The sequence below is a fragment of the Carettochelys insculpta genome, chromosome 2 (assembly GCF_033958435.1).
Source record: "Carettochelys insculpta isolate YL-2023 chromosome 2, ASM3395843v1, whole genome shotgun sequence".
NCBI lineage: Eukaryota > Metazoa > Chordata > Testudines > Carettochelyidae > Carettochelys > Carettochelys insculpta.
This window is the reverse complement of record NC_134138.1, coordinates 261,858,135-261,871,760: the sequence shown is the minus strand read 5'-3', so window position 1 is coordinate 261,871,760 and position 13,626 is coordinate 261,858,135. Positions and strand designations below refer to the sequence as shown.

Here is a 13,626-nt window from a genome sequence, read left to right as displayed (position 1 = left end):
CAAGCTCACTAGGTTTTTTTATGCTGTAAACCAGACAATCCTAGCTGTCCTTCAGGAGTTTCAAGGTGTGCCTGTTTGCTAAGGCCAACTGTAAAAAGACTCTTGTACTACCCTCTTTGTCAGGGCTAAGGCTGACCTCACCAGACAAATGCTTACTGGAACTGACCCTCTGGCCCTGCTCTTGTCAAAACAGTTGCTCTATCACCTTAATCTGGGATAACACTAAAGACTTCCTCAGTATCTTTAAAGGTGGTAAAGTTTGACATCACGTGTGAGAGTCAAGCTTTACCAGGTAGCCTTGTTCCACTGTTTTGAGGAAGAGAAAGGAAAGAGGAAGTATTCTTGTCTGTAGAAGGGGTTCAAGGAGAAGAATGGGGAGAGGGGCATTGTTTATGTTCTTCTCTGTGATTCCCATCATTTTTGGAGATATTTTACCAGTCTCACTACTGCTTCTAGTAGACATTTCTCCTCAGCCTGACCCTTCAGTGCTCTGTGCTTGCACACCTCTATGGTATGTGTACCTGCAATACCACTGACTTTACTTTCTCATAGCTTGTTTGTTTGTCTGCAGCCAAAAGCTTTATTTGAGTATGCACTTCCATATTCATTGCCATTGTCCATCCAAAGCATCCTTTGGAGCATGGGATTCCATTGGAATTGAACATGTTGATCCCTCCAGCTTGCTCCAGAAAGCTCAGCTGACTTTTCTCTCCAAAAAATTTCATCTGCCTACTTCAGTTTTGAATGTGACTGCTCTTTCAGCAGCCAGTGAAAATTTTGCTTGGTACTGCGAAAACCAGCATGGCATTAACTTCAGCACTAATGAAAATGTAGACACCAATGTCCTTCCAGCAGTGGAGCAGCTGAATCAAGGCTTGAGAGTTTTCCTCACTGCTGACTCGTCTAAGGTAGCACGAGCTTCAGGGACATGCACATTTCAGTTGGCACAGATATCACCAGCACTCTTGCCTCTTCAGAAACATTGACATTGGAGCAGTTTCCTATAGAGGAACATAGATGAAGCCCACATCTGATCTTCAAGTAACTATCTTCTTTCCTTCCTGATGACCAGAAGTGATTTCAGAAGCTGATGGGGAGAATGGCTAATACCCTTCCGTTACATACTGGAATGTCTCACAGACTCTCATCCATTTCTCAACATTTATGGAAATGCAGGAAAAAAAATTTGCTTTTTCTCATTCTCCTGGATTTACTCAGTGCGGCAAACGATGTTTGGCCTCCTCCTATGTCTTCCCCATCAACACTAGATAGTATCTCATCACACATGCAATGTGTGGTCGTGAAATATCTTGACAGATGAAAGAAGATGTGACAAAGTAGATCCATCAGCAGTCCTTAGCAGTGGTTTGAGGAAAAAACCTGATGCACAAGCAGCAAACCTTTCCACAGTGGCTACAGGCTCACTCACCAGACAGAAGTTGAAGCGTACTCTCCTTTCTGGCTCTCTGGAGGGTCTCAGCCTCTCCCTCTTACGGTTTGCTGTGGTGACTGCATCCTTAACCCAGTTTTCAGGATTTTCCCAGTTGTCAGTGAGAATACTGAATTTCTTGAGGCCTTCCTTTATGTTGCTGTTTTTACTAGACATTTGGCCTTCCTTTGCATCACAGGCAGTTCTTGGAGTGACCATAAAACACAATTTTTAGCAAACAGTCTTGATGCATGCGTTCTGTGTGTCCTGCCCAGGGAAGCTTGTGAACATCCAGCATAGTCTCCTTAGTCTGTATACTACTACTCACCAGTGTTTCATTATTTGTGATCTTTTGGTACCAAGTAATTCTGAGGATTTTTCCTGAGACATTGGAAGTCGAAGCTGTTCAGTTTCCACTCCTGTTTGGAGTAGGTTATCCCTTTCACAGGCATAAAAAAAATCTAAGGACACGACTGATAAACAGATGCATTTGTGTTGAGGGTTAGCTTTATTTTTTTTTCCCAAACACACCAAGTAGGTTTGCCACAGACATTCAAAGCTTTGCTGATTCAAGTATCAGATTCACTAACAAGGTTAAGTGTGCTGAGGAGAGCAGAGCCTAGATAGAAGAAGTTATCCAAGTTGTACAGAGCTTCATTACTGACATAGATTTTAGGTGGAATGTTTGGTACCTTGTGACATGACAACTGATTTCTTGATACTGATTACAATGCCACACTTCTCCACGTATCAGAAAACTTCAACGTGACCTGCAGTTCATCAGGTGAATTAAGAATGAATGCAGCATCATTTGTGAAAAGCAGATTCTGGACAGTAAGCTGAGTGACACACCTGCTGCTCTGGAACTGTCTGATGTTAAACAAGCTTCCTTCTATCCTTGATTCAGCTAGGACACCAACTAGACCATTTCCAAAGCCATATTTAAAACTGCGGTGTTTAATACATTCTCCGCTCCCCACATATGGCAAACAGAACGCTGCAGTGTGACAGTTCCCGGGCTCTGGAGCCATATACGGTTCTTGGAGACTTTAAATGTGGCTCCTCAGAGCTGCACACGTGGTGTGCTCTCTGCCCAAATACCCCACTGCCGCGTGTGGTGTCTCCAGCAAGTCACCAGCATTCACTTGGGCAGAGTTTGGGGGTGCCTGGCTCTGGTGTGGCGGGGAGGGCATTTATTTGTGCGTGGGGGGGGCGCGCTGTGGCAAATATGTAAGTACAACAACCACAGGTGTGGCTATCCTTGAATTACTGTTGGACTCAACTGCTTAAGAAGAATGGAGAAGATGCCAAAGGCATGGGGGCAGCCTTGCTTTATGCCATTATTGGTACTAAACTTGGAGGATCCAATATACAAAGTCAGGAAAGGAAGCTGATCTTGTTGCTGCTGTTTTTTCAACAACTTAATTGATGGTAAATCAGAGAAAATACACTCCTCCATCCTCTAATGTTACAATTGCCACAGTTGTCTGCATTCAGGGTTGGATGTCTGAAGACCTGGGAATCAAAATTCTACATCTGTAAGATGGGTTCTAAAAGTCTTTTGGCTGACCATACAATTTCACAGTAAAAGTGCTCATAGACAATATTATGGCCACGTAGTGCAGGGGTGGGCAAAATGTGTGCATTATCTGGCCCACTAAACATGTCATTCTGGCTTGCCAAGATCCTCTGGGCTGCTCCCAGTCAGCTGTTTCCCCACATGTCGCTCAAAGCACAATCCCTGTAGCTCCCATGGGCTGTTCTTGCAGCACAGGCAGCTCATGGAGTCCTTCCCCCATGGTGTGCGCTGCACAGAGATGTACATGTGGTCCTCAACCGCCGGCTGCTTTGAGCAGTGTGTGGGAGGCAGGGAGCTCACTTGAGAATCCCACTAGGCTGCCAGTTGGGAGTCAGCTAGTGCAAGTATATTCCTGCTAGAGCCTACACCTGGCGCTCCACCCTCTCCCTGCTATCCTTGCTCCTACCCTAGCTGTCTCCTTGCAGCCCTAGAACTCTCAGGCTCTGCAGCCTTAGAGCTTGCCTAGCTAGAGCTCTCCCAGCTCTGCCTGCCTTTCCCACAATTCTGTTCTACGTCAGGAAGCCCCTCATATCCTAGCAGCTAGGTTCCTTCTGCTCCTCAGCTGGAGCAAGAGTTGTCTCCTCTGAAGGAGCTCTCTGTTTATAAAGCCCCAGGTGTGCCTTAATTAGTGGCAGCCCTCTTTAGCTGCTGACTGCCCCGGATGCTGGCTTTCTCTGCCTCTGTTCTCTCCTAGGGCTGAGTTTAACTTCTCCTGCTAGAGTAGGATAGTTGCCACACTACATTACCTCTTACAGTTTTGTAAGACAAGTCTTATTCTTTCATCCCACAGTCTCCAGTTTTCTTAAGGATTGGTTAATGTCTTTCCCAGTATAAAATGACCTTTTTTGGCCTGGGACTTGACGAGGGTTTTAGCTCTGGTAGTTTTACTCTGTGACCCCTTTGTGAAGTTTTCATAGATACCTGTCTATGGAACATACTATTTTGATGGATATTACCTCTGGTGTGAAGGTTAATGAGCTCAGTGGTTTGGTGTCTTTTTTTTTTTTAACATTTAAAGTAGTACATAGTCATTTTGAGATCTTACCCAGGTTTATGCTAAAGGTTGTATTGATTTTCATCTCTGAGTTTATCTCCCTCCCTGTTTACTTCTTCAGAAACCGTGCTTACCCTGGGTAGTGCAGCTTACATTGCTTAAATCTGAAAAGGGCCTTGTGGTATTTTCTGGACAGGACTAAGCCCTTGAAATAATCTAATACTGGTTGTTGCCATGGGAAGAAGTGTAAGGCGGAACTATTTAGTAAACAATCTTGACCTTGGATTAAGAGGTGTACAGAATACTGTGATACTTCAACCAGAAAACCAGTACCTCTTGTCTCAAAAACACTCCATTAGGGCTGTCTCTGACTCTCTAGCTTGTTGGAGACAGACTCTTAATGTAGAGATCCACCACATAGCAACACTGAGGTCTCATCACACTTTCACCAAGACTTGACATGCTTTGATTCTCAGTTTGGTAAAGTAGCACTGAAGTCTTTTTGTCTCGAACTCCTTACCTACCCTTCTCTGCTGGGGGCACTGTTTACTAATCTCCCATAAGTGAGTAGGCACAGAGACTTTTGCACAAGAAAGGGTTACTTACTAGTAACTATTGTTTTTTTGAGATTTGCCTTTGCACATTCACACTATTTGTCATGTTCCCCTCTTTGAACATCAGATTTTTGCAGAATAGCTGAGATGGTCAGGGTGCATTCCATTGGGCAGATGCAACTCGTTGGGATATGTTAGCTTGAGTGCTCTTTTCGCCATAGTATGGCTTTGTTATGCAGTTACACAAATGGCCACTAGAGGTGCCAACTCTCATACATGTAACTTCACAGAAGCAATGTTGCAGAACAATAGTTACTAATAAAGTAACTCCTCATTATGGAAAATAGAGGTTTCAGTATAATTGATTTCTTTTCCCACTTTTTACCAGATCTTTCAAAGACTGATCTATGCAGATAAACAGGAAGTTCAAGGAGATGGCCCGTTTCTTGATGGAATTAACGTCACTATCCGAAGAAATTACATTTATGAAGATGCCTATGACAAACTTTCTCCTGAAAATGGTATGTATATACTGACCTTCAAAAACACACTGAAAGTAACATTGATTGTACAGTTCTCACCATATAATTGCGTATTTGCTTTTACCTGACTATAAGTTTAAAAAAAAAAAAATCTTGTTCCCCAAGTGCCAAACACCAGCCTGGTTCTCTGTCCACTCACACATGAAATCCTCATTCCAGGTTGTCATCTTGATTATTGCTTCCTTCTCCTCTCTGATCTCTGATAATGCACATCCCTTTCCTTAAGCACAATCAAACAACATGTTCATGGATTGGCATCTCTGTCCTTACAGGAATCTTTCTCTGATAACCAGTTTATGCTTTCTCCCTTGCTGTTTTTTTAGGCCTTGTTTGTACTGAGCTGTTTCAAATCTCTCAACACAACCAGACTTGCTTGGCTATGCTGTGACTTATGGGGAATAGAGCTAAAGTGAACTTGTTCCTGCTATTTTTGTATAAATAATGTTTACAGCAGGCATGTATATCAATATAGCTGCACCAGTATAAAAAGCCATGGGAGATGAGACTGAACTTATGAAAAGCCTGCACCAAACCTGCAGAGTTTTGGCACATAAGAAGAAAATATAAGGCACAAAATGAGTAACCCCAAACAAGGGACATGAGTCAGTAAGAAGAGATTCTATAAAAACATTAGGATCAAGAAAAAACTGAAGTATAGGTCCACTGCTGGGGGGAAAGGAGAGCTGAGGGATTTAATTGGTTTTGCTTCAGTCTTCATTATAATATTTATTGATACCAGTTGATAAGCACAGTTAGTGGTAATATAAAGGGGAAAGGACCTCATAATAACTCATGGCCCTTATTGCGAACATCATGGTCACAGTCCAACACTCTACTCCCCATTTTACTTCAGCATAACTCAGCTTTTCCTAGGGAACCCCATTCTATAACCGTTTTCTGAAAATGAAAAAAGTGCCAGTGAGTTCAACAGGCTTAACTCCAAAATTAATCGTGCTCTAGGGAACAGTCTTAGCTTTTTTGGTAACGTATCTTCAATCAATCCACCCTGATTATTCTTATTCTAGTATCAAACCTCTAGCTCAGGAGGTGCTCATGGCACCCCACCCCCCATCCCCCCAAATGATCCCTGCTGGCCAGGTATAGATACATCTTCCAAACACAGAATAATTGTTTACATGCTTATTTTAGACTATTTCCCACAACCCACCTCACATTCCATTACTCTTGCATAGTGGGTGAAGGGAAATGTTTTTAATGTGATAAGCATTTAAATCTTGTTCACTTTGTCCAACCCTGTACATCTGCGATCTGGTTTAATCAACAGCATCTGTAGTGGGTGATATAGATGGTTATTTAATTGGTTATTTTTGAGTCAATATAGTGTATAGAATAGTTTATTTGGATCCGGGGTTGTTCAGATACAGTGTAGGAGTATAGAAAAGAAGAAATCGTTTCAGGGTTATGGACCACATTGATTAAAATAGACCTGGAAGATTGAGTGCACATAGACGGGGTTCAATAGGAAAAGAGATCACAAAAGAGCAATGGGCATCGATTTTGGCAGAAGGCGGACACTTTCCGTATGTGCTCGAGTGAAAGAATCGTTGTAAGCTATTGATTTAGTGGTACTCAGTCTAGATAATTTTAAAAAGTAGTAGTAGAATAGAATGGAATTGAGGTATTGACAACAAAAACCCCTTTCTGTGTAGTGGTGGGACTGCCTCAAGAGCATGAGTTGCAAAGTCAGGAATTGTGCAAGCCATATCAAACAAGTGTTGAAAGAATCCTTATCCTACACTACATCTACATGTGTTCGTAGATTTAATCATATGTTGTGGAAAAACTAGTTGAGAATGATTTGAGTTTCTGAAAGTTTTACTAGAACCATTTTTTCTCCTTCATCTCTAAGCCAGATGCCATACTTACTGTTAAGTCCAACTGTGTAGGACTCTCAGGGACTCAGGAGAGAGAAAATATAACTATTGAAAGAAAATGTTAAAACTCTACCTAGTCAAGTGGAATAATGCAATAAATGTCCTGTTTCCAGCCATTATATGTTATGAAACCCTTATATTGTGTTGGTCCTGGACTGAATAAACCCATCCTCTGCTTTGGACAAGAGTAATTTTGGAAGAAATAAAACTTTCAGGCATGCTTCCAAATAAGAAAAGAAAATCATGTTGCTCTTTAACCAGCTTTCAGGTGTGCCTAATAAGAGATTGTTTAGGCTCCAGTTTTGCAGTCTGTTTTGAGAAGACCTCATTGGGGTTTTTTGTGGGCTCAGGAATTTCTCCTCCTGTAACAAATAGGAGGATCAGTAATTTAAAATTTAAAGTTCAGAAAAGGAGGTTGGAAGGGGCATGATTAGTTAGTATCACCCACTCACCCATCAGGTTTATGTATGTATGTGTGTGAATACAATAAGTGACATTTTTATGTGCTTTGTCACCCTTTCATTTTATTAAAAAAAACTGATATAAATGTTTTATTCTTTGTCTCCATAATTTGGAATTCACACACACATGCACCCTGCCCCAACCCCAGTGAAATTATGTGAGATCTTAGGTACAGAGTGAATAATATTCAGTCTTGGACTAGCAGCAGATTCAAGATTCCGTTTCGTAAACCATGTATCTGAACTAAAATTGTTGCATCTACTGTAGGAACTTCACAGTCCTCTTTTCTAGTGAGATATACGGCATTTGTTTCTAAATCTGCTAATATGGAAAATACCAGGTCTTAAATGCCCAACTTTATTCTGTAAGGAGTAGATATTTCAATTCATGGAGGTTGCTATAATTTTTCTGCCTTTGAGACCCATGTATTTGAATTTACTATGCAGTAAGAGCCTTGGTTTACAAGTGGAGCTATTCTTATATTCTATAAATTTCTTGTGCAGTAGTTTTTCTGTAAAATAAGTTTTATAAACAGTACATATGGCTAGTTGGCTTGTTACAAAGTCTTGGTTAGCATTCATTTGGGGTAACGTATATTATTCACAAATTACTGCCTTGCTTTTGAGTAACATGACCATCTCAAAATAATTAGATTTCTTCAATACACAGTATGCTTAGATATCTGTACAGGCACCTAAATGTAGTATGTGTGTGTTTTTTTCCAAACATACTTTGTATAGGTTCTTGTATGTGACTTTTTCTTAACTTTTTTTCTCCAGAACCTGATCTGAAAAAGCGAATTCGTGTTCATTTACTAAATGCACATGGTCTGGATGAAGCTGGTATTGATGGTGGTGGAATTTTTAGAGAATTTCTGAATGAACTGCTTAAATCAGGATTTAACCCTAACCAGGGATTTTTTAAGACCACTAATGAAGGACTTCTTTACCCCAATCCTGCTGCACAGATGCTCGTTGGAGATTCTTATGCCAGACATTATTACTTCCTTGGAAGGATGCTTGGAAAGGTGAAAACTTTTTTTTTAATTGCACAATACATAAAAAATATGAGTAAAAAGAATTTACAGTGGAAAGCTTTTTAACAAGTTAATTTAAGAAAGGAATAAGTTGCGTAAGTTTAATGTTCTTTGTCAGTTTGGAGGGAAGGGAATACTTTTATTAAATGGTCATGTAAATAATATTACCACTTTACTTGTTGCCTCTATACCTAGATTATTGATTCACCTGCATAATTCTCATTAATGTTAATGGTAGTTATACTATTGAAGTGAAAAGAGAATTAGAGTCATTAAGTCCCACTCCAGCAAAGCTTTGAAATATGTAATTAGCTTTAGCCATGAAGTTAGTCTCACTGAAGCCTATGGAAATACTCACATACCCAACTCTTTTTGCATTAGGGTTTTAGAAACTGTTTTCAAGGGTTTGCTTGCAAATATTTTTTTTATCATGCTAGTTATGTGAAATGCATATTTGCAGGAATTTGGCAATTTTTTTTTTGCATGAGGCACATAGCAACAGTCGTGAAATTTAGTAATGATGATTTCTAACCAGTGTGACCTAACAGTACCGTATGAAAAGGCACAAAATATACTACTGAATTAAGTTCTCATTTTCAGTTTTTTCTATTAAAGACTGGATTCTAACCTTGGCATCACTTTTAACTTACACCTCTCTGTCTAGGTGCTCACATCTGAACAAAATCTTTGAGATACTTTTTACTTACAACCTTTCTTATCAGCTCAGACTAAAAATCTCATTTGGTCCCTCATCATCTCATATCTTAAATGGTGGAAAATCATTTTCTTCTTGACAAATGGAATCCTTTCCCACACACATCCATGGAGAATGCTGTTGCAAAAATCTTCATGTAAAGGCCATTAGCACCCAGTCCCTATATTGAGTATAATGTGTCATTTGCAATTGAGATGTTGACACCTGCTTCTGGTTGGCTATTGATTCCACTCTTCATTTTTCACTTTTAAATCTCCAACCAAGCACCCTTGCACATTTTCCTATTCTGCTGCTTTCTTGGGAAGAGCACACTGTTAATGCTGACAAAGCTTCCTCCTTTCAACCCCTTATAAAAATTCTTCTGTGATGCCTTCAAAAAACTTGACAACTAGGTTGCTTGTGTACTGAGTTCCCTACCTATCACCCTGACCAATGTAGTCTCATTTTCCTTGTGCTTCATGATTTGCCTGTATCCATTTATTTTCTCTCATCTTACATTGTAAGCTGTTTGGAGCAAGGAATATCATTATCTTCTTGGTTTGTACAGCAGTTAATATCTGTTTGCAAAAGTAACTTTGGCACTAGTATGAAACTCCCATTGACTTTCAATGACATAAAGGCTCTGAAGTGTCTGATTTTAAAATATTTACTCTCCATGCCTGAGTTTAAAGGAAAGCTTTTGTTATGCATTCAGATGGATTCAGCATTCTTAGTTCTTCTTTACTTCATGGGAGTGTCCAGATACTGTAGAAGTGTGTGTGCATGGGAGTTAGTATGCACAAAACTATAGGTGTATAAGGGATGGTAAGTTGAGGCCCAGCTTGCAGCTTATGTGAGCAGAGTAGGAAAGTTACACCACTGCCATGTCATTTGGTTCAAAAATTAGTACTGACAAACAAAATTTTATTAATTTGATCCATCCCTCAGAAATGTTTTGCTTGATTTTTTTTTTTTAAAGTTCTGTGGAAGCAGGGTGTTTTGGAAGACAAATATTCACAGAAAAATGAGTTAAAACTGGTAAGAAAATGTAAAATTCTGTGAAAATTAAACTTTTAGAACAGTGTTTCAGTTTTAATAAACTGCAACATTAATGAACATAAGAACAGTTTTTAAAATTTATTTTTAACTTGATAGTGTCCATTTAAAAATAGGGAGAGCATAGAATCCTGGTCTGAAAATTAATTTGGATAGTGCTCCACCTTTTAGACCTATCCACATATCACTACTTGTGAAACAGGGACGATTCCCAGTCAACCATTTTCAATAAAGCACCTTACCCACACTGTAATTAGGAGTGGGTCCAAGTCATCTCTTGGTGGTCACTTCGTGTCACCCTCCTATTGTGAATCCATTGATGGCTGACCAGCCTGATTCTGGAGCCAAGTCAAGCCTCACATCCAAACAGCCCTGAACTATGAAAAATGTAACTATGACCTGCCTTGTAGATTCATGATTTTTTTCCTCTGTGGTCTGCAGGGCCCAGCAGCTGTACATCTGTTGGGGGCGGAGAGAGGAGGGATCACAATTGTTTAAAAGCTGCCTGCAGACTCTTCCCTTTTGTGGGTTCGAAAAGTGCCTCTCAGAGCTCTGAAAGAGGTTGAAGTTGATCTGGGAGCAGACAGTGTTAGGAAATGCTATTATTTATTGGATCTGTTTTTTCCAGAAACTTGATTACAATATTGGAACATTAATTTTCTTTATTATCAGTTCAACAGTACTTCTGTAATTTCATTTTAAATAGTACAAGGGCATGACAAGTTGCAAAGAAAAAGCAAAGCTGTACATTGTTTATCAGAATAAGTGTTTTGTTTTTGTCCTTGAAATCAGAGAATATATCATTTCACATTTTGAAGGCATAAATTATTATTGTATTTGCAGTATGTTTACATAAGGTATGAAGTGACAGTGTTATTTAATAATTAGCTCTACCCAGGTGCACCGAGACCTTTTTACTGGCATGTTTAGAGAACTGATTCATTAAACAGAAAGATAAGGCACGACCTTACTATTCAGTACCTGCCAGTATTGTGGTCTAAGGTAAAGACATTATTGAATATCCTTCATCTATTTCCAGAAATGCTTCATTTTATGCATTTGGACAGAATTATTTAAAAGCAGTAGTACATCATTAAAAGCTTTATTTTTTTTAAAGGAATACCGCAAAGGAAACAATCAGGCATTCACAACAATTTCATATTTGTATAAAGCAAAAGACAGAGTATTGGCATTGAAACATTTTAAGTGAGAGTTTTCAGTGTTATCAGAAAACAAATACATTAAAACGTAATAATTTACATAAATTCTATGTCTCCCAGTAACCATTCAGTGCTGTAAGCAAATACTTTTGACATTCAGTACTGCATAGACTCATGATCGGATTCACTTTTTTCTGTTTCCTGCCAACAGCTTTCTAGCAACTTAACATGAATACATAATGCTATTTAAATTAATAAAATTAGTTAACGATTAATAAAATATCTTCCTAATCTTATATTTTAGGCTCATTAAATGTAGATAATTACAAAATTGTTACATAAAATTTGTTAATTATTTAGGTTGCAATGTCAAGCAGTTGATAGCTTGGAAATGCAAGATTTACTGTATCCTATTTCTTAGAAAGGTAGCAGGATACAGAATGAATGGCATTTGTAATTTGCTTACTTTCAATTATGAAAGCCTGTCCACCTGGGAGTCATATTAAAGGTAAAACACCATTTTGGAGGACAGGTAGAGAGAAACGATATTTAACATATTTGATAATAATTTGCAGGGACATTTTTAATAGTATATGCTAAAGATCAATCACAGGAATAATTATTAATGTGAGACTGATATCATTGATTTATGCACTTGTGGCCATTGCATTTCTGCATACTGAAGATACTTTCTAAATTGCCTGGATCATACAACATACTATATTGTTTTAATACATATGGGGTGCGTCTACACTAGGAACTAACTTTGAAGTTAGGCACTGCTTTGAAGTAGCCAGCAGAGAGTCTACGCACATTTTCCCTTACTTCAATGTTAACTTCAAAGTAGGGAGCCCAACTTTGAAGTCCTTACTCCATTCCTAGGAATGGAGTAGTGCCCTGCTTTGAAGTTTAACTTTGAAGTAGGGTGTGTGTAGACACTCAACTTTGAAGTTGCTTACTTCGAAGTGAGCAACTTCCAAGTTATTTTTGTAGTTCAGACACAGCCATGGTGATCTGGTTGTGGTAGATTGTGTGCTATGACATCTAAGAGTGTAATAGTAAGCTTAGGTATTTGTCAAAAGAAGTTTTAAAGCTGTGTCTTTCAGTAAGATTAGATAACTATTTAAATAATAGGTAGTGGATCAAATGCTAAATGTCTTAGTATGACTAAATCAGATTGAAATAGCGAACAATTATTGTAATGACATTTAATTGATTATATTTCTGAAATATGAAGAGTTTGGCTTTGAGATTTTAACTGACAAATCTAATGGGATAAAGAGTTGCACAGGACACACTTATCCCATCTTTAAATTCGTATAACTAAGGATTCAGTTAGAATATACAGAATTCCTCTATGTATAGGTAATCTGAAACTTCTGAAATATTATAGACTAATATGTTATTGTGCAAGATATTATGCATAGATCCAATTTTAAGTTTATTGGCCTTTACACCTATTTTACAGATGAAATAAAATGCATTTTATTTGAATTAGAGACTAATCTAAAACCCATTGAAATCAGTCAGAACCTTTCCATTAGCTACAGCGCATATTGGATTATGGCCTGAATCATGATCAGAATAGAAATGAAGGCATTGAGTAAATGAGTTCTAAACTACACATATATACGTACTTCCTTGGACTAAAAAGAATAAGCAAAACAAACAAAGAGTAGGAAAAGATCACAGAATTATTATACATTTTAGTAGCTGAAATCATCATGCCTCAACTGTCACATTTGTGTCTACACATAAAAGTTAGTTCAGCATAGCTGGGGAGCTCAGGAGGTGTGAAAAATTCACTCACCTGAGTGGTGTAGTTATGCTGATTTAACCCCTCATGTGGACACAACTGAGTTGATGGAAGAATGCTTCCATTGATGATCTTACCATTGCTTAGGGAAGTTGAGTCCAAACAGTGATGGAAAAATGCCTTCCTTCACTGTAGGAAGTAACGAAGTTATGGTGCACTCCTGAGCCACTGGAAACCCCATAATGTTAGCCATGATCAGGGTGATGGTCTTCTGCCAGGTTTCTTTAACAGTCAGTTTTCCTTATTTGTAGGCTATATTTGAAGATCTGTTCTGTCTTAGCTTAGATCAGTCAACCGTATCATTCATTTGTGGTGCAAGGGCCATTGACAACCATTAGTTCCCCAAAAGTGGGTGAGGAATTAGTATGCTAGCCAAAAAGTAGATTGGTTGTTCAAACTCATTTATTTA

General features: G+C 38.8%; 1 protein-coding gene across 6 annotated transcripts in view; it reads left to right on the top strand.

Annotated features, from left to right (window-relative positions):
• UBE3C (ubiquitin protein ligase E3C) overlaps positions 1-13,626 on the top strand; it is a 181,985-nt gene that overhangs the window by 103,191 nt on the left and 65,168 nt on the right. For all 6 annotated transcript variants that reach the window (XR_012644076.1, XM_074985064.1, XM_074985065.1 and 3 more), the window contains 2 exons: positions 4,945-5,077; positions 8,235-8,482. Coding sequence is in view for 5 of the 6 variants with exons in the window: in XM_074985064.1 (XP_074841165.1) it covers positions 4,945-5,077; positions 8,235-8,482 (381 nt within the window). In the remaining variant the exon portion in view is untranslated. The remainder of the gene's footprint in view (positions 1-4,944; positions 5,078-8,234; positions 8,483-13,626) is intronic.